The sequence below is a fragment of the Nerophis lumbriciformis genome, linkage group LG28 (assembly GCF_033978685.3).
Source record: "Nerophis lumbriciformis linkage group LG28, RoL_Nlum_v2.1, whole genome shotgun sequence".
NCBI classification, from domain to species: Eukaryota; Metazoa; Chordata; class Actinopteri; order Syngnathiformes; family Syngnathidae; genus Nerophis; species Nerophis lumbriciformis.
The window spans coordinates 6,763,060-6,784,986 of record NC_084575.2 but is presented as its reverse complement, the minus strand read 5'-3'; the positions used below and the strand labels follow the sequence as shown (position 1 = coordinate 6,784,986).

The following is a 21,927-nucleotide window of genomic DNA, read 5'->3' as shown; positions in this document are numbered from 1 at the left end:
CTGAACGCACTTCTTAGAGCTAGCTTAGCTTGCTAGTTAGCTTAGCTTGTTAGCTGCTAACAAAGAGAGATGAAAACACATCGCTAAGCAGAGATCAAGTGTGAGTGTAAAGTGTTGTGATTGTGTGAAAATGTGCGAAAGAACCATAGCAGAGTACGAGGAGGAACTTTGTCCAACAAAAGAGGAGAAGGAGCGACAACATGAAAAACATCAAGTTGTGTTACACACAACAGGTTTGTTTACTTCTTACTCTCACATCTTTACTAACTTTATATTTATTATTAACACTTTTCTTCAATAGATTGTCCATAGGAAGATGAATTGTCATGTGAGGATGTTCAGACACACAATATTTATGAGAGGTTGATGTTCCTCTCAGTTTGTAACAAAGTGTATCAACATGTTTACACAAAACTCACACAGTCACCGGGGGAATATTCCAGAGAGCAGGTTAAGTGCAAACTCCTGAGTATGTAAATAAGAGAGGTAAGACAAAGTCAGAGTCAGTTACCATGGTAACTAATGCTGTAAACCTTGCCTGCTAGCTGGCAGGTTTGACAAGTTATTTATGTGTGTAAAAGCTATACTGACCTGTTATTTCCTTCATATTGGTGCAGCCATTAACCTACTACAACACCTGCTACATCCACCTACTCAGTGGCCTAGTGGTTAGAGTGTCCGCCCTGAGATCAGTAGCTTGTGTCATACCAAAGACTATAAAAATGGGATCCATTACCTCCCTGCTTGGCACTCAGCATCAAGAGTTGGAATTGGGGGTTAAATCACCGTAAAATTGATTCCCGGGCGTGGCCACCGCTGCTGCTCACTGCTCCCCTCACCTCCCAGGGGGTGATCAAGGTTAATGGGTCAAATGCAGAGAACAATCTGGCCACACCTAGTGTGTGTGTGACAATCATTGGTACTTTAACTTTTTAATGTGGCAGTGATTGTGGAAAAAACAAAGCCTGATCTAAAGATGACATCTTGATCTCATACCATCTCAAACCAATTGGCCGTTCATTATTAAGTGAAATGTCTTAAAGTCGCTTAAATTTGTCTTTAACCAAGCAACACTATTTTATCCAGTTACTCGATTAATCGAAAACATTTCCAGTAGAACACTTGATTAATAACATTTTCAATAGCCACAGCCCTATATTTCATGTACGATTTAATATTTAGCATGTAGGAGTTAAAATGTGTTTTGTTTGTGTCCTGTAGACATCCATCAGCTGATTGGACACCAAGAAGAATGTCTCCCTCATCTGCAGGGGGACAGTTTCACTTCAGAGGATCCACAGCCCTCACACATGAAAGAGGAAGAGGAGGGAGAGTGTCCTGTAGGGCAGGAGGAGGATGATGTCAGCAAGTTTCCACTGACTGTTGTCTCTGTGAAGACTGAAGAGCATGAAGACAAAGCACCTGAGTCCTCACAGCTTCATCACAGTCCAAGTAAGCACAACATCCACATATCATCTAATACAATGTTTGTGACACATGTTCATCCGGGGGCCACATTTATGACTAAAGATGGAGATATACTTGCTTTTTAACACCACCATTTAAAAATGAATGCTCATCAATCATCAACAGTGTAATTGCTGGGGTGTAACCATGTGACCTAGAGGCCGTCCTCCTTACCTCACGTGGTCAAATGAAGGCAAACATTCAATATGGCTACTGTTTATTTACCTTTAGCAGCACATATGTCAGCATATTTCAAAGGTTTAGTGGTGAAGATTAGGGATGTATACCAAGTACCGTATTTTCCGCACTATTAGCCGCACCTAAAAACCACAAATTTACTCAAAAGCTGACAGTGCGGCTTTTAACCCGGTGCGCTTTATATATGGATTAATATTACGATTCATTTTCATAAAGTTTCGATCTCGCAACTTCGGTAAACAGCCGCCATCTTTTTTCCCGGTAGAACAGGAAGCGCTTCTTCTTCTACGCAAGCAACCGCCAAGGTAAGCACCCGCCCCCATAGAACAGGAAGCGCTTCTTCTTCTACTGTAAGCAACCACCCGCCCGCGTAGAAGAAGAAAAAGCGCGCGGATATCACCGTACGTTTCATTTCCTTTGTGTGTTTACATCTGTAAAGACCACAAAATGGCTCCTACTAAGCGTCAGGGATCCGGTTCATGAAAAGACGCAATCTCTCCATCCGCACACGGATTACCGGTACTATTTCACAGCAACTGATATTCCTGTGAACCGCACTGGCTATAACGGGAGCACGTACGGTGAATATTCGCACCACAGGGAATGAGAAGTCATCCTTCACTGTGGTTCTAGCTTGCCATGCTAATGGCCAGAAAATCCCATGGTGATATTCAAAAGGAAGACCTTGCCAAAAGAGACCTTTCCAGCCGGCGTCATCATAAAAGCTAACTCGAAGGGATGGATGAAGAAAAGATGAGCGAGTGGTTAAGGTAAGTTTAAGTTTACGCGAAGAGGCCGGGTGGCTTTTTTCACGCAGCTCTGTCCATGTTGATATACGTATGTTTGTGATTGCACATTTGCGTACATTTTGGGAGTGAACAGAGTTGTTAGAACGCTGGTTTTTAATATATTATTAAAGTTTGACTGACCTATCTGACTGTTTTTTTTGACATTCCTTTAGCGCAGTTAGATGCGGCTTACAACACCGGCCGGCTTATAGGTGGACAAAGTTTTGAAATATGCCGTTCATTGAAGGCGCGGCTTTTAATCCAGGGCGCCTTATGGTGCGGAAAATACGGTACCATTTTTTTTAGTACTGGTTCCTAATTATGTCGTCCATGAGGACTGTGAAGATTCTGGACTAACGACACAACTATTTGTATTTTTAATTCTAGCTGACTGACGTAACTATGACACGTTGTCACATTGAGTTCAGCTGCCGCTGCTACACATTAAAATCAGCTTTGAATAATGACAAATAAGGAAGCAACAACACGCAAAAGTTTGATGTGTGTGTTATTGACAAGAAGATGACATAACTGCATTTCACCTTGCACTGCACACATAGTTGACTTCTTTAACACTTCAAATAAACAGCTGTTTTTTTTTTTCTTGTTTTTTTTTCTTTATTTAACCTGGTAAAAATCCCATTGAGATCAAATATCTATTTTCCAAGGGAGACCTGGCCAAGAGGGCAGCAGCAAGGTTACATTAAAACAGTAAACAACACATAAAACATTAAATGTACAACATTAAAACTTGCTGACATAACACATGTGCATACAGACAAGGTAGACTGCAATCCTTTCACAGAAGCTTTAAACTCATTCAATGTAACAAGGGTTTGAAGTTGAATATTGGATTGTAGGTTATTCCAAGCCTTCGCTGCTGAAAACCTAAATGCTTTCTTGCCCAGTTCAGTTCTTACTTTGGGGACGACAAATTGCAGAACATTCATTGAACGAAGATTGTGACTTCCTTGTTTCTTTGTTAAAAGACAAGACAGATAAGATGGGGTGATACCCAGAATGGTTTTGTAGATGAACACATACCAATGATTGAGGCGTCGAGCACATAAAGATGTCCAGTTAACCATTGAGTATAACACACAATGGTGAGTAAGTTAACCATTGAGTATAACACACAATGGTGAGTAAGTTAACCATTGAGTATAACACACAATGGTGAGTAAGTTAACCATTGAGTATAACACACAATGGTGAGTAAGTTAACCATTGAGTATAACACACAATGGTGAGTAAGTTAACCATTGAGTATAACACACAATGGTGAGTAAGTTAACCATTGAGTATAACACACAATGGTGAGTAAGTTGGTGATGAATGTCAGTGCCCCGTGGTACACACTATCCAGCTTGTGGAGACAACCAGCAGTAGCATTCATGTACAACACATCTTCATAGTCAATAACAGGTAAAAAGGTTGTTTCCACCAATTTCTGTTTCACAATAAAAGAAAAGCAAGACTTGTTTCTATAATAAAATCCCAGTAAAAGTTTCAGTTTTTTTTACAACATACTGAATGTGCTCCTTAAAACTCAAGTGGTCATTAATTAAAAATCCTAAATATTTAAAATCAGATACTAACACAATTTTGTAGCCCATTTCTTGTTCAAATGTTCTCACACAGTGCTGATCTTACAGTTTTTGATGTGGTAAAGAACATACACTTTGTTTTCTCTGCATTTAAAAGCAGTTGAAGATAGCAAAGTTGTTCTTGTACTCTGTCAAATGCTTGTTGTAGATATTTAAAGGCCTCAGCAGGAGTGGGTGCTGTGCAGTATATGACAGTATCATCAGCGTAGGAATGGAAAGTTGAGTTCGGAATATTCCGTCCAAGATTATTAATTATTAATTACGGTAATAATGGGCCCAACACAGAACCTTGAGGGACACCCTTTTTCACTTGCAGTACGTCCGAGAAGGAACCCTCTATCTGAACAGCCTGAGTTCTGCTTGTGAGGTCATTTGCAAACCATCCAACTGCTTGCTGAGAAAAACCAATAGCTGAAAGACGTTTGATTAAAATGACATGATCAACAGTATCAAATGCCTTTGAAAAGTCAATGAAGAGGGACAGACAGCACTGCTTCTTGTCAAGAGCTTCAGTTACATCATTTATAAACTTCATAGCAGCAGTAACAGTACTGTGATTTCTGCCAAAACCTGACTGAAATGGTGACAGAATAAAGTTGGTGTCCAAAAAGTCTTTTATCTGTTCACTGATAAGGGATTCAAGCACTTTTGCCAGAACAGAGAGTTTAGAGATCGGTCTGTAATTATTTAGATTACTAGGCTCACCTCCTTTTAATTGGAGGATTACAAGGACAGATTTCCAATCCAAGGGGATTTCATTTGAAATTAGAGTAAGGTTAAAAATGTGAGTCAGTGGTCCAGCTATAATTTCAGCTGCCAACTTTAGGAAGAGCGGCTCCAACTTATCTGAGCCAGCTGGTTTTCTAGGTTTAAGTTGTTTTAGAGCACTCATTACCTCTGTTGTGGTAAAAGGCGTAAAGTTAAAAACTTGGGTATTTTCAACGGTTCTTTTTGTTAGCGGAACTTCAGTAAAGTTGTCAGAATTATAGAGAAAACCAGAGGAAATAAAATGATTATTATAATGACTACCCATTTCTCTTCTGTCACTTACTCTGACACCATCAACAAGTATACTAGGTGGGAGATTGACTGAATTACAGCAGGCGGACAAAGATTTGATGATTTTCCAAAACTTCTTTTGGTGTTTGAGGTTTTCAGTTGTTGTGGAGAAATAAAATTCTGATTTGACTTTCCGAAGGAGAGAGGTAAATTGATTTTTTAATTGTCTAAAATTCAACCAATCTGCTTCCAACCCTGACTTGCGTACCCTGGCCCAAGCAGCATTACGCTCATGCAATACATCTGACAGGTCCGATGTAAACCACTGATTGTCACGTCCTTTAACCCTACATTTTAAAAGGGGCATGTTTGTTCATTATACTCAAACAGTTTTTGTGAAAATATTTCCAAGCCAGTTCAACATTATCAAAAAGAGCAATTCTATCCCAATTAAAAAGATGCAAGTCATGTAAAAAAGCTTGCGTCTCAAATAATTTCATATTATGTTTTTCAAGAAGACGAGGCTTGCTTTTAGGAATCCTTGTGTCTCGCACTACTGCAATCACACAATGATCACTCACATCATTAGGGAAAACACCAGATACAACACATTTAAAGGGCATATTTGTTAGAATTAAGTCAATGAGTGTAGCTTTTTGAGGGCATTTAGGATTAGGTCTTGTAGCTGAGTTAATCAATTGTGTTAAATTTAGAGATTCACACTGTGCTTTCAAAGAGTCAGACACAGATGTGAGCCAGTCCCAGTTCAAATCACTATTTAATTGTATTTCAGTTGAGACAGAAGCTTCACAAGAGTAGATAGGGAATTACTAGGGCAGGGGTCGGCAACTTTTACCACTCAAAGAGCCATTTTGACCAGTTTCACAAATTAAAGAAGATAATGGGAGCCACAAAACTCTGTTGAAATTTAAAATGAAATAACACTACATACAACGTTTTTTTTTTTTGCTTTGTGCTATGTATAAACCAGGGGTCTCAGACACGCGGCCCGCACCTTAATATGAAAATTGAATGTTACTGCGGCCCGAGAGTTTTATATGAATGGCGCTTGACAGCGTCATACTTGCCAACCCTCCCGATTTTTCCGGGAGACTACGAATAATTTCAGGGCAACTATTCTCTCGAGCGTGCCGTGATGACACGGCATTTAACGCCCTCTACAACCTGTACAAACAGAGTGCCGGCCCAGCCACAGGATGTATGAGGCTTCTGCTAACTCACACAAATGACAGCAAGGCATACTTGGTTAACAGCCACACAGGTCACACTGACGGCGGCCGTGTAAAACAACTTTAACACTCTTACTAATAATGCGCCACACTGTGAACCCACACCAAACAAGAATGACAAACACATTTCGGGAGAACATCCGCACCTTAACACAACATAAACACAACAGAACAAATACCCAGAATCCTTTGCAGCCCTAACTCTTCCGGGCTACATTATACACCCCCCCCCCCCCCCCCCCCCCTACCACCAAACCCCGCCCACCTCAACCGACGCACGGAGGGGTTTGGGGGGTGATGGTTGGGGGAGAGCAAGGTTGGGGTGGGCGGGGTTTGGTGGTAGCGGGGGTGTATAATGTAGCCCGGAAGAGTTAGGGCTGCATGGGATTCTGGGTATTTGTTCTGTTGTGTTTATGTTGTGTTAAGGTGCGGATGTTCTCCCGAAATGTGTTTGTCATTCTTGTTTGGTTTTGGTTCACAGTGTGGCGCATATTAGTAAGAGTGTTAAAGTTGTTTTATACGGCCACCGTCAGTGTAACCTGTGTGGCTGTTGACCAAGTATGGCTTGCTGTCACTTATGTAAGCAAGCAGTAGTTGAATACAACATGTGGCTTGGCTGGCACACTGTAAGTACAGGTTGTAGAGGGCGTTAAATGCTGTACCATCACGGCAAGCCCTTATTATAATTGTTAGGGTGAAAATCTGAAAATATTTGTCCCGGGAGATTTCTGGGAGAGGCACTGAAATCCGGAAGTCTCCCAGGAAAATCAGGAGCTGAGCCGCATCAGAGTGATCAAAGAGCCGCATGCGGCTCCGGATCCGCGGGTTGCCGACCCCTGTACTAGGGGCAGATGGAGGCCTATAACACCCCACTACCATAATGTGGTGATTTCTAGCTAATTCAATTTCAAGTGCTAACAGTTCAATTTCTTTACTTACTGATTCAGAGAGCACTAATTTAACATCAAACCTCTGCTTAATATATATGGCCACTCCACCACCTTTTCTTTGTCGGTCAGTACGATAGACATTATAGCCATGAATGTAAATATCTTTATTAAGCACAGATTGTTTAAGCCAAGTTTCAGATAAGACTACAATATCAGCATTTGTTGAGTTTATCCAGATCTTTATCATATCCAGCTTAGGGAGTAAACTCCGAACATTGATATGAATAATCCCAAGACTAGTTTTAAAATCTGTAGGTGGAAAACCTTGTGTAGGTGTATCAGGGCCTGGATTAGTCTCAACATTTCCCGAGAGCAATAACAATAATATAACTAAACATTTGCGCTTAAAGTTACCATCTTTTGAGTCAGTCTTTAATCTGTGAAAGTAAGTTCTCACAATAGGGGAGGATGCAGTAATGTTGACGTGATCTCTCAAAACAAGGAAACAATAAGAATGAATGGACTCTACCATAGTATGCAGCCATTTTGTTTTGTCCAAAGTCACAGAAATCTTCAACTGAGATAAGGCCGAGGTTATTTTGTAGCTGCCACGATGATGAAATGTCAAATTATCAAATATGTCAAACTGTGCATCTTGAAGTAGCATAGCTCGTGGGTGGGGGTGACCAGACCCATTTGGGACACCAGTAAAACCACACGAAAGTATAAAACACAATATAATAATTTGTGACATAGTGAGAGGAGAAGTTCCACTTGTTTTACCACTTTTGAAGATGTTAGCAGACAGGGCTAAAGACTAGCAACCAAGGCCGACGGGTGGAAGTCCGTAGACAAAGCCAATGGCTGGAGGCAAACAGCAGGTCGATGGAAGGCTAGTAGGCAGGTCGATGGTGGAAGGCTAGCAGGCAGGTCGATGGTGAAAGGCTGGTAGGCAGGTCGACGGTGGAAGGCTAGCAGGCAGGTCGATGGTGGAAGGCTAGAAGGCAGGTCGATGGTGGAAGGCTGGTAGGCAGGTCAACGGTGGAAGGCTAGCAGGCAGGTCGATGGTGGAAGGCTAGCAGGCAGGTCGATGGTGGAAAGCTAGCAGGCAGGTCGACGGTGGAAGGCTAGCAGGCAGGTCGATGGTGGAAGGCTAGCAGGCAGGTCGATGGTGGAAGGCTAGCAGGCAGGTCGATGGTGGAAGGCTAGCAGGCAGGTCGACGGTGGAAGGCTAGCAGGCAGGTCGACGGTGGAAGGCTATCAGGCTGGCCGATGGTGGAAGGCTAGCAGGCAGGCCGATGGTGGAAGGCTGGCAGGCAGGTCGATGGTGGAAGGCTGGCAGGCAGGTTGATTGTGGAAGGCTAGCAGGCAGGTCGATGGTGGAAGGCTAGGAGGCAGGTCGATAGTGGAAGGCTGGTAGGCAGGTTGATGGTGGAAGGCTAGCAGGCAGGTCGATGGTGGAAGGCTAGGAGGCAGGTCGATGGTGGAAGGCTAGTGGCGCGGTTGGTAGAGTGGCCGTGCCTGAGGGTTCCTGGTTCAATCCCCACCTTCTACCAACCTAGTCACGTCTGTTGTGTCCTTGAGCAGGACACTTCACCCTTGCTCCTGATGGGTCGTGGTAAGCGCCTTGCATGGCAGATCTCGCCATTAGTGTGTGAATGAGTGAATGAGACGGGATGAGTTTGCTAAGTACAAAAATGAGTCGAAATTTTTGAATGAAAGAAACTTCTGTTCTAAATGTGTCCTCTAGATGTCGCAATAGCAATTCTTTGTATCTTTGTATATGATGCTACATATGTAAAACACAACTAAAACACATGATGTTAGCGCACCAGTCGGGGAAAATGAGCAAACTACATCAATAACATCCTGTAATTTGATTTTGATATTATTTATTTATCTTGATGGATTGAAAATGAACACCAATGAGTTGACTGATGAACATTATCACATAATTGATTCTGAAAGTGTAAAAAAGGACAACTAAAGATAGAATACTATTGTATGTAAAAAAAAAAAAAAACATGATTTGTACATTTTCAGAATGTGTTTGTTCTATTTGTAAACAAAGAAAACAATCTGCAATTTTCTTTATTTTTACGTTATCTTGCCGTGATTTTAACAGTCCGGCCAACTTGGAGTAGATCTTTCTCCATGTGGCCCCCCATCTAAAATTAGTTTAAACACCCCTGGCCGAGATCTTCCTGCGAAAAGCAGATACGAGAAAAAAATCTAATTATGAAACGGAATAGATCCCTAAAGATTTGTTGAGTAATATCAAGGATTATCCGTCGGTGGCGTTCCCAGACATGTGGAACTATCTTGAGTTCCAGACGTCATTCTACACCACAAATTGTGGTTAAGTTTAGAGATAAAGTTTAGGTGTCATAGACCGTATACAGAATACAATATTTACACACTTTATATCAGTGAGTGTAAAGTTAAGAATGCCTCAATCAATGCTGCCTTGTACTTATAATAAAACTTGCTCCTCATCAAATTTCCAAGTCTGTTTTTGTACTCACTTTTGAATAAATTTTAGTGGCTGGGACAAAAGGAAGTATATCCCGTGTTTTTATTGGTTGTTTTGTTACACTCTTTTAACACAACACACGAAAGAACACAAATAATGTCATTGTGTTAACAGTGTCAGTCCAAAACTATTTCTATTCTCTCTTTATCTTATTGACTTATTTACCCAACAGACGTTCAACAGCCCCTTCACATTAAAGAGGAAGAGGATGATCCACAGCCCACCTACATTAAAGAGGAAGAGGAGGATCCACAGCACACCCACATGAAAGAGGAAGAGGAAGATCCACACATGAAAGAGGAAGAGGAGGGAGAGTGTGTTGTAGAGCAGGAGGAGGATGATGTCAGCAAGTTTCCACTGACTGTTGTCTCTGTGAAGACTGAAGAGCATGAAGACAAAGCACCTGAGTCCTCTCAGCTTCATCACAGTCCAAGTAAGCACATATCATTTTATTCTCAGGGCATTCAATCCATCACAACTGGACTGTTCACTTTGTCTTAGAAGACTCATCCAAGTAGGCTTCATCACTTCATGCTCATACACTTCAAGTCTTAAATCTAATCATTGGAATTTAGAGGGGAACTGCACTTTTTGGGGGAATTTTTCTATCGTTCACAATCATTATAAAAGACATGATGGTGGATCTATATATATATAAAAAAAAATCACATTCTAATTAGGACTGGGCGATATGGCCTTTTATTAATATGTGGATATGTTTAGTCCATGTCACGATACACCATATATATGTGGATATGTTTAGGCCATGTCACGAATTTAGAGGGGAACTGCACTTTTTGGGAATTTTTCTATTTTTCACAATCTTTTTAAAAGACATGATGGTGGATATATATATATAAACAAAAATACATTCTAAGTAGGGCTGGGAGATATGGCCTTTTATTAAAATCTCTATTTTTAGTCCATGTCACGATACACCATATATATGTGGATATGTTTAGGCCATGTCACGATACACCATATATATGTGGATATGTTTAGTCCATGTCACGATACACCATATATATGTGGATATTTTGCCTTAGCCTTGAATGAACACTTGATGCATATAATCACAGCAGTATGATGATTATATGTGTCTACATTAAAACATTCTTCTTCATACTGCATTAATATATGCTACTTTTAAACTTTCATGCAGAGAGGGAAACCACAACTAAGTCAATTTAGCAAAAGTGTATTTATTAAACAGTTATTAAGCAGTGGTACAAACATTCATGTCATTTCAAAACAGAAAGTGCAAGATTGTCAGACATTTTAAAACAAGCTATTAGTTCACTTCTGTGCATGATGTCACTAAGATGACATATCAAAACAACACTAAATTAAAGTGCACTTTCTGTACAGAACGCCACTACAATAGTTTAAAACAAATGAAGTGCACTTTTGTGCATGATGTCACACAATATATTTCAATAAGTGTCATATAATAATGAGCTGCATAATAGGAAATCAAATAGTGTATGTCCTTCACTATGTGGTAGGTTCCTGCGGACGATATCTCCTTCTGATGTGGAAATGGTTGCTTGGGCATTTTGTTGGTGTGGCACAGAACGGAGATGTTGACATGCAGAGTTTCAAGCACTCTTCATTCTCTAGCGGGTGACTTTTCAAATGATGCTACATTAGCAGTGCTGCTACTTTTTGTAGCAACGCTTTTGCCGCATACTTGTTCACCATCTACCCGCTTGAAGCCAAACCACCGCCAGACGATGGACCCCCTGCTGTTTGTTTTGGGAACTATTTCTTCCTTCATTTGTTACCAGATTGGCACCTTCTTTCTCTCGTATTACCAGTAGCACCACAGCTAACGTTACCATGCCGCTACCTGTCTGCTCCGTGAGAGCGTATGACGTTGCACACGTGACAGTATGTGACGTATGTAAGAAGGTGCGCTTGTTTTATGTCTCTGTGAGAAGGAGAGACAAGAAAGAGTGAGAAGAGCCTGTAGTGTAATGCCTGCAGCTAAAAGCAACTGTGTGAGAACGTATACTCCAATATCACCATATAGTCATTTTTATATCGCACGGAGACAAACCCACGATATATCCAGTATATTACATACATCACCCAGCCCTAATTCTAACTCATAAATGTAAATAAAAGTCCACTTGCAATGGAGCCAATGGGAGGTCCTCTATAACCATCCAAAATACACCAACAATACTCCATTTGCATTTTGTGGCTTGAATGTCCACCAAGTGTTAGTTGAGTTGAGTTTATTTGGAACATGCAAGCATACAACATGATACATCACACATGCATGCATACAACATGATACATCACACATGCATGAATACAACATGATACATCACACATGCATGCATACAACATGATACATCACACATGCATGCATACAACATGATACATCACACATGCATGCATACAAACATGATACATCACACATGCATGCATACAACATGATACATCACACATGCATGCATACAGCATGATACATCACACATGCATGCATACAACATGATACATCACACATGCATGCATACAAACATGATACATCACACATGCATGCATACAACATGATACATCACACATGCATGCATTCATACAATATGATACATCACACATGCATGCTTACAACATGATACATCACACATGCATGTATACAACATGATACATCACAATTTCCAGTTTGTCTTTTCAACATGTTGGAAAAGGAGTAGGAAGACTTACTTACTTACTTACTTAGTCCTCTTGCACTTCAGGGCGCGTAGAGCCGACCATAGCAACCAGGTCTCTCCATCTGGGTCTGTTGTGGGCAAGGTGTTGAGCTTGTGCCATAGTCATATTGCAGGCCTTAAGGTCCTGGGCTAATACATCCAGCCAGCGAGTCCTGGGGGCGCCTCTAGGGCGTCTCCAGCCAGCTCGCTGCGGGTTGAAGTCCAGGATTTTGCGCGTGGGGTGTTCCCCCGGCAGGCAGATGACATGGCCATACCAGCGCACTCGCCGCATTGCCGCGAGGCGAGAGGCTGGGAGCTGTTGGGTTAGCTCTCTTAGGGTCTTGTTGGTGACATGCTGGCTCCACGTGATGCCTTCTATCCTTCTGAGGGCTCTGGAATCAAAGCCATCTAGCCTGGCCGCCAGGATGTTATTCAGCGGCCATGTTTCCGAGCCGTACAGAAGGACAGAGATGACAGAGGAATTGTAGACCCTCAACTTGGTGTCCCGAGATATGTGCCGGTGTCGCCACAACGGTCTCCACAGGGACTGCATGACGGAGGCTGCAAGGGTGCGACGGCGGTCCACCTCTCGTTTGAGGTCGCCGGTGTTGGTGACTGTCGAGCCGAGGTATCTGAAGGTAGGGACAAAGTGGACAGGGGTATTCTCAAATAAGAAGGGTGGTGGGTCTGGTCCATCGCCGATATGCATGAGTTCGGTTTTGGACCAGCTGATTTTCAGGCTGAGCTGTTTGGTCTCCTCATCAAACACACCAAGGGCCTCCCTGAGCTGGTCAGCGGTCTCACTGAACAGGGTGGTGTCATCGGCGTATTCGAGGTCCTTTAGGGTGTAGTTTCCAAGTGACACCCCGGGGACTCGCACACAGACTCTGGACATCAGGTGGTCGATGACACAGTTAAATAGTTCTGGTGCGGCAACACAGCCTTGCCTGACCCACTCAGAGTCTTTACAGCTCACACGCACACAGCTTTCTGCACCCTGATACAACTGCTGAAAGAGTGTGGTGATTTTAGTTGGGACTCCGAGGGACTTCAGGATGTTCCAGAGGGACCCGTGGTCCACAGTGTCGAAGGCAGCCTTAAGGTCAATGAAGGCAATGTAGAGGTGCCGATCCTTTCTGAGCTCCCGGGCCTTTTCTATTAAGAGCCGGATGGCAGAGATGTGATCCATGGTGGAACGATTGAGCATGAAGCCGGCCTGTTCTTGGCGGCGTCTGCTTCTGGTTGCAGGTAGAGCTCGGGTGAGTAATATGCGGGTAAAGAGTTTACCGGGGATGGAGAGGAGTGTGATCCCTCTATGGTTGCTGCAGGTCAGCTGGTCTCCCTTATGCTTCCAAAATGGTAGTATAATGCCCCGCCTCCAGTCATCAGGCAGCGACTCAGAGACCCACACATGGTTGATGATCTGTGTGAGCCAGAGGATGATGTTGTCTCCTCTGGCCTTCAGCATCTCTGCTGTGATGGTACATAAGCCAGGGGCTTTTCCATTCTTGAGTTTCGTTAGGGCTGCTCTGACTTCAGCTGGAGAGACAGGGGCGGTGGAGCAGTCCGGGATTGTGGTGGTGTGGGTGGTAGGGGTGGGGTCTTCTGGGGCAGGGGGATGGTTGAGGAGCTCGCTGAAATGCTCCTTCCAGCGGCTGATGCAATCCGCTTCAGTGGAGAGGATGTTGCCAGCCTGATCCTTGACTAGGAAGCAGCGCTGGCGGGGGCCCGCTTTCCCTTTGCGGAGCAGGTTGAAAAGCTGCCGCAGGTTGTTGTTTTGGGAAGCCGTCTCCATGGCTGTCGCCTGGTTGCTCCAGAAGTTCGCCCTGTCGCGTCGAATAGGCAGATTGCGTTGGCTGTTGAGGCGTCGATACAGGTCCAGGTCTCCCCGCAGACGGGCTGCTCGTCTGTTATTCACGATATCTAGTGTGTCTTGTGATATCCAGGGCTTCTTGGTGGCAGGTCTCGTCCGCCCGATTGATTCTTTGGAAGCCTCAATGACCTTGTTTTTAAAGTGAGGCCATTCTTTATCAATCCCACTGGAGAGGGCATTGAATCGGTTTGCGATGGAACATCTGTACGTCTCCATGATGGTCGGGTCTTGCAGTCGTGAGGAGTCTAGCCTGGGGGAGGCATTAGTTAATGCCCCTGCCTTGAACTTCAGCCGCATGTCGGCTATCAGCAGGCGGTGGTCGGTGTTACCAAGCTGTGCACCTCTGAAGACACGGCAGTTGGTGATGGATGTTTTCCAGCGGCGGGATATGAGGATGTGGTCGATGGCTTTCTTTGTTTTTCCATCTGGGCTGTACCAGGTCCAATGATGGATCCGCTTCCGGGGAAACCAAGTGTCGGCGATGCAGAGGTTGGTGGCTCTGCACAGATTAAGCAATCGTTGGCCGTTATCATTGGTGGTGCTGTTGATAAAGACGGGACCTGTTACTGCCGGGAGGGTGAGGTCCTGGGTGGAGATTGTAGCATTGGCATCTGTGAGGACGATGACAATGTCATGAGGGGGGGCTGCCAGGATGGCGTCATGTAGCTGGTCGTGGAAGGTGTCCTTTGCCTGGTCTGGGGTGACATCAGTTGGGCTATAGGCGACAATAACTGTCATCTTCCCATGTTGGTGTAATAGACGGACAGAGAGCAGTCTATCACTGACTGGTTTCCAGCTGATGATTGACTTCCTCCGGTATAGCGGGATGGCTAGGGCTACGCCGTAGAGGCCTCTACCATCATTTGGGCCACTCCAGAGAAAAAGGTGGTCGCCGGCGGTGGTCTCTCCAGTACCGCGCCAGCGTGACTCGCAAAGGCCAGCGAGGGTAATGTTGTAGTTGGAGAGTTCACGGGAGAGAAGTGTTGCATAGCCGGGGCGTAGGAGTGTTTGGACATTCCAGCAGGCAATGCGGGTTTTGTAACGGAGATCCAAATGTCGTAGTTCGAGGGCATGCAGGGGTCTGTTGCCAGGGTAGTCCGTCCGGTTAAATCTAGTTGCTCTGGTTGGATTCGTAACTGTTTAGTTTTCACCATGCTGGGTAGTTGGCCCTGCGATGGCTAGTCAGCTGGTGGGGCTGCCACCTTACAGCATGCTGACAGGCTGTGAACTCCTTACGTATGGCAGGGGGTTCGGCGGAAGCTGCTCATTAGTGCCATCCTGGTGCCGTGAGCCCCCCGAAGGTTACAGGTTCACCATGCACTGAGCCCAGGCAGGCACCAGGTAGGTTTAAGCTGTCGCACCTCGTCAAGGTTACACAGTTCCTTGTCCTGGTGGGGTGAGGCCCCCAGGACAGCGACAGCGGCCCCCAGGACAGCGACAGAACAAGTAGGAAGAAGCAGAGCTTATTTAATTCTACCCCTTTTCTTTTACATAACAGTTGCGAACACTTTTGTTCACTTCCTGTTCTCAATGTGTTCACAATATACTCCATAAGTAATCACAATAAAAATAAATAAATAATAATGAGTGAAGTAAGTTATATTTCATATGGTGAGATGAGTAAGATGATGTAGAAAATGAATAATGGATGAAATAAATTGAGAATGTTTATCTTCTTCTTTGTACTTTGTAAACACTTTAAGTGTGAAGAGTTTCTTGAAGTGGATCATATTAGTACATTGTTTGATTGCTTTGCTTCATCCATTCCATCATTTAATTCCACATACTGATATACTGAAGGTCTTAAGTGTTGTACGTGCATAAAAATGTTTTAAATTACATTTTTCTCTAAGATGATATTTCTCATCTTTATTTGAGAATTGTTGTACATTCTTGGCTAGCAGGTTATAGTTTGCTTTGTGTATCATTTTAGCTGTTTGCTAATTCACTATGTGGTGGAATTTCAGTATTTTTGATTCAAATTCAGATTTAAATAAAGTGTTTGTATGTTGTCTATATCCAACATGATGTATTATTATAACTGATCTTTTTTGTAACACAGTTAATGAATGAAGTGTACTTTTGTAGTTATTTCCCATATTTCTACACAATAAGTCAGATATGTAACACTAGTGAGCAGTAGAGAATATGAAGTCATTTTTGTCCCAGGACTTATTTTGCTTTATTCATTATTGCAATGTCTTTTGCCACCTTATGTGGTATATTTTTTACATGAGATTTCCAGTTCAATTTATCATCTGTTATTACACCCAAAAATCCGGTTTATTTTACCCATTCAATGTCTACTCTGTCCATTTGGACTTCTCCTGTAACCAAATAGCATTATTTTACTTTTACTGAGACTCAAAGATAGTCTGTTTTTGTCAAAGCATCTTTTTAATGTGTTCATTTCTTCTGTTATTATTTGTATTATTTTCTGTGTGTTCTCTCCTAAACAGAAAGCAGTTGTGTCGTCTGCAAATAAAACTAACTAAGTCCTTTGTAACTTTACAAATGTGGTTTATATAAGGATGAAACAATCTTGGTCCCAGTATTGATCCCTGGGGTACACCACAAGATATATCTAGCCGTGTTGACATATTTTCACCCATCTTCACATATTGCTTCCTGTTGGTTAAATAGCTTCTTACCCAGTTCAAGACCAAACCTCTGATGCCATATCCTTCTAGTTTTGTTATAAAAATATCATAATTAATTGTGTCAAATGCTTTAGTTAAGTCCATGAATACTGCGGCCGCACATTCTTTACCATCTATTGCATTGCTCATTTCTTTTGTTATTTGGATTAATGCTATCCATGTTGAGATATTTGCTGTGAATTCTGGTGTGTAGTTAGTAAACTGGTGTATGTCTCCATTCTTATAAATTGGTACGACTTTTGCAATTTTCATTTTGTCAGGGAATTTGCGGGTTAGAAATGATACGTTGCTGATATATGTCAGAGGTTCTGAAATGTCTTCTATAACCTTTTTATGGTTACCATATCTATTCCATGACAGTCGGTTGAGGTCTTGGATTTACAATGTTTTACAATTTTGATTATTTCTTCTTTAGTCACGTTCTTAAGAAACATGGAATTGGGATTTCTGTCTATGAGCTCACTCAAGTCCTCAACTGATCCATCATCTGCATTTGGAAATATTTGTTCCACATTGTTTCTGATATTAACAAAGTAATCACTAAAACGTTCAACTATTTGGTTCATATTGTCATTTTTTGTATTTCCATGTAGAAAGTACTGGGGGTAATCTTTCTTAGCAGCATTTTTAATGATGCTATTTAGGATGCCCCATGTTGCTCTCATGTTGTTTCTGTTCTTCTTTAATAATTGTCTGTAGTATTCCTTCTTACATGTTCCTAGTATACCAATTAGCTTGTTTTTATATTTATTATACTTATTTTCTGCCTCTATAGATGTCTGTGTTATTAATATTCCATATAATGTCTTTTTTTTGTGACAAGCATTTTTCAGTCCTTTTGTCATCCATGGTTGGTTGTTTTTCTTTTGCTTCTTACTAACTTCTTTCCATGGACAACATAAACATTGATATTATACATGTGGGCCAATATATATATATATATATATATATATATATATATATATATATATATAGATATATATATATATATATATATATATATATATATATATATATTTGATGTGGCAAGCTACTTTTGCAGTGTATAGCTTAGCTACATTTAATTGAGAGTATAGCTTAGCTCCATTTAATTGAGAGTAACTTGTAGCTTAGCTTACTACATTGTCCAGGTAGCTTGCCCATCACTGTCTATTTGGCCTAGCTCACATGTCAATAGTTTGAATACTGCAAACTTCAATACAGTAACACCTCATTTGTTCTGCAGACGTCCAGCGGGTGTCAGCGGGGAGTCATGAAGAGGAGTGGCACACCAGTGTGAGACAGAAGGAGCTACAGGCCCCCTCCCACATTAAAGAGGAGCAGCTTCATGATGAAGATGAAGCTCAGTCCTTACAGCTTCATCACAGTCAAAGTGAGGAGAACAGAGGGGCGGAGCTTGTAAGTCAACACATCACAGAAGCTGATGGAGAGCATTGTGAAGATATCAAGTCAGAACCAGACAGCATCTTTGCTCCACTGTCAGACATGGACCACATGATGTCACACTCTTCTGATCACAGTGACCACATCCAAAAACCTTTGGAGAGTAAAAATGACTCTAAAGGTGATACGAGACATCACACTAACAACAAACACTTTGACTGCTCTGAATGTGGGAAATCATTTAGACAGAAGAGTCATTTTACAAGACACATGAGAACACATACTGGAGAGAAACCTTTTGCTTGCTCAGCTTGTGCTAAAAGATTCAAAACTAAGAAGGAAATGATATTACACATGAGAACACACACAGGTGAGCAATCTTTTGCTTGCTCTGTTTGTAAGAAGAGTTTCTCCAGAAAGGGTGACATGACCACACACATGAGAACACACACTGGAGAGAAACCTTATGCTTGCTCAGCTTGTGCTAAAAGATTCAACACTAAGAAAGTCATGATCACACACATGAGAACACACACAGGTGAGAAACCTTTTACTTGCTCTGTTTGTAAGAAGAGTTTCTCCAGAAAGGGTGACATGACCACACACATGAGAACACACACTGGAGAGAAACCTTTTGCTTGCTCAGCTTGTGCTGAAAGTTTCAACACTAAGAAGGAACTTATATTACATGTGAGAACACACACAGGTGGTAAACCTTTTACTTGCGCCGTTTGTAAGAAGAGTTTCTCCAGAAAGGAACACATGACCAGACACATGAGAACACACACTGGAGAGAGACCTTTTGTTTGCTCAGCTTGTGCTAAAAGATTCAACACTAAGAAGGAAATGATATTACACATGAGAACACACACAGGTGAGCAATCTTTTGCTTGCTCTGTTTGTAAGAAGAGTTTCTCCAGAAAGGAACACATGACCACACACATGAGAACACACACTGGAGAGAAACCTTTTACTTGCTCTGTTTGTAAGAAGAGTTTCTCCAGAAAGGGTGACATGACCACACACAAGAGAACACACACTGGAGAGAAACCTTATGCTTGCTCAGCTTGTGCTAAAAGATTCAACACTAAGAAAGTCATGATCACACACACGAGAACACACACAGGTGAGAAACCTTTTACTTGCTCTGTTTGTAAGAAGAGTTTCTCCAGAAAGGGTGACATGACCACACACATGAGAACACACACTGGAGAGAAACCTTTTGCTTGCTCAGCTTGTGCTGAAAGTTTCAACACTAAGAAGGAACTTATATTACATGTGAGAACACACACAGGTGGTAAACCTTTTACTTGCGCCGTTTGTAAGAAGAGTTTCTCCAGAAAGGAACACATGACCAGACACATGAGAACACACACTGGAGAGAGACCTTTTGTTTGCTCAGCTTGTGCTAAAAGATTCAACACTAAGAAGGAAATGATATTACACATGAGGACACACACAGGTGAGAAACCCTTTGCTTGCTCTGTTTGTAAGAAGATTTTCTCCAGAAAGGAACACATGACCACACATATGAGAACACACACTGGAGAGAAACCTTTTACTTGCTCTGTTTGTAAGAAGAGTTTCTCCAGAAAGGGTGACATGACCATACACATGGGAACACACACTGGAGAGAAACCTTTTGCTTGCTCAGCTTGTGCTAAAAGATTCAACACTAAAAAGAAAAGTATATTACACATGAGAACACACACTGGAGAGAAACCTTTTGCTTGCTCAGCTTGCGCTAAAAGATTCAACACTAAGATTGAAATGATGTTACACATGAGAACACACACAGGTGAGAAACCTTTTTCTTGCTCTGTTTGTAAGAAGAGTTTCTCCAGAAAAGAACACATGACCACACACATGAGAACACACACTGGAGAGAAACCTTATACTTGCTCTGTTTGTAAGAAGAGTTTCTCCAGAAAGGGTGACATGACCATACACATGAGAACACACACTGGAGAGAAACCTTTTGCTTGCTCAGCTTGTGCTAAAAGATTCAACACTAAGAAGAAAATTATATTACACATGAGAACACACTCAGGTGAGAAACCTTTTACTTGCTCTGTTTGTAAGAAGAGTTTCTCCAGAAAGGAACACATGACTACACACATGAGAACACACACTGGAGAGAAACCTTTTACTTGCTCTGTTTGTAATAAGAATTTCTCCAGAAAGGGTGACATGACCATACACATGAGAACACACACTGGAGAGAAACCTTTTGCTTGCTCAGCTTGTGCTAAAAGATTCAACACTAAGAAGAAAATTATATTACACATGAGAACACACACTGAAAAGAAACCTTTTGCTTGCTCAGTGTTAGAATAATTATGTATATATTATCACACTGACTTTAGTATCCTTAAAGTCTGTTGCTTTAGTTATTAGTTATTGTGCTTAAGTTAGACTTTTCTATTTGTGCAAGGACAAAAACTTCTTGTCTGAGGGGTGGCCTCAGCCACAGATGTTATCTTTGTTTTAGCCCGCTAACAGCCAAGGACCTCAACGAAGATAAGACGACAACACGCAGACGAAGCAGAGACTTTAAGGACCTCAATGAAGATAAGATGACAACATGCAGACAAAGCGGAGACAAGGCGAAATCACAAGGCCCCCACCACATTCTGTCACGTATTGTGCGTCCTGGACCTGCTTTGCATAAAATATGTGACCACTCTTTTTAGAGGCGGCCTCAGTGATGTTGACTGTGGAACTCTTGAATAAATAGAGGGACGCGGGAGCTGAACCTTAGAGCGTAGGGCAAGACTGTGACTAAGTGTGCAGCTCCATGTGTTCTCCTCATGAGCTAAATTGAACTCTGTCTCTGCATGATTCCTTGCTTCTTGTCTGATGAATATATGTCATAAGTGTTTGAACCTGACACTCAGCTTGTGCTAAAAGATTCAACACTAAAAAGGAACTTTTATTACACATGAGAACACACATTGGGGAGAAACCTTTTACTTGCTATGTTTGTAAGAAGAGTTTCTCCAGAAAGCAAATCATGACCAGACACATGAGAACACACACTGGAGAGAAACCTTTTGCTTGCTCTGTTTGTAAGATGAGTTTCTCCAGAAAGCAAAGCATGACCACACACATGAGAACAAACACTGGAGAGAAACCGTTTAGTTGCACTGTGTGTGATAAGATGTTCAGGTTTAAGTATCAGGCCAGTAGACACAAGTGTGTAACAGTCATGGAAGCTGCAGGGATTTAAAAACACTTAAAGGGGAACATTATCACAATTTCAGAAGGGTTAAAACCATTAAAAATCAGTTCCCTGTGGCTAATTTTATTTTTCGAAGTTTTTTTCAAAATTCTACCCAGCACGCAATATCCCTAAAAAAGCTTCAATGTGCCTGATTTTAACCATCGTTGTATACACCCGTCCATTTTCCTGTGACGTCACATAGTGATGCCAATACAAACAAACATGGCGGATAGAACAGCAAGCTATAGCGACATTAGCTCGGATTCAGACTCGGATTTCAGCGGCTTAAGCGATTCAACAGATTACGCATGTATTGAAACGGATGGTTGTAGTGTGGAGGCAGGTAGCAAAAACGAA

General features: G+C 42.1%; 2 protein-coding genes across 2 annotated transcripts in view; one reads left to right on the top strand and one right to left on the bottom strand.

Moving 5' to 3' along the window:
- Window positions 1-21,927, bottom strand: part of LOC133570664 (uncharacterized) — a 192,068-nt gene that overhangs the window by 29,563 nt on the left and 140,578 nt on the right. The window lies entirely within an intron of this gene.
- LOC140680183 (uncharacterized) overlaps window positions 1-21,927 on the top strand; it is a 91,727-nt gene that overhangs the window by 15,208 nt on the left and 54,592 nt on the right. Inside the window, exon 4 of the mRNA XM_072916566.1 lies at window positions 9,934-10,165. Coding sequence (XP_072772667.1) covers window positions 9,934-10,165 — 232 coding nt within the window. The remainder of the gene's footprint in view (window positions 1-9,933; window positions 10,166-21,927) is intronic.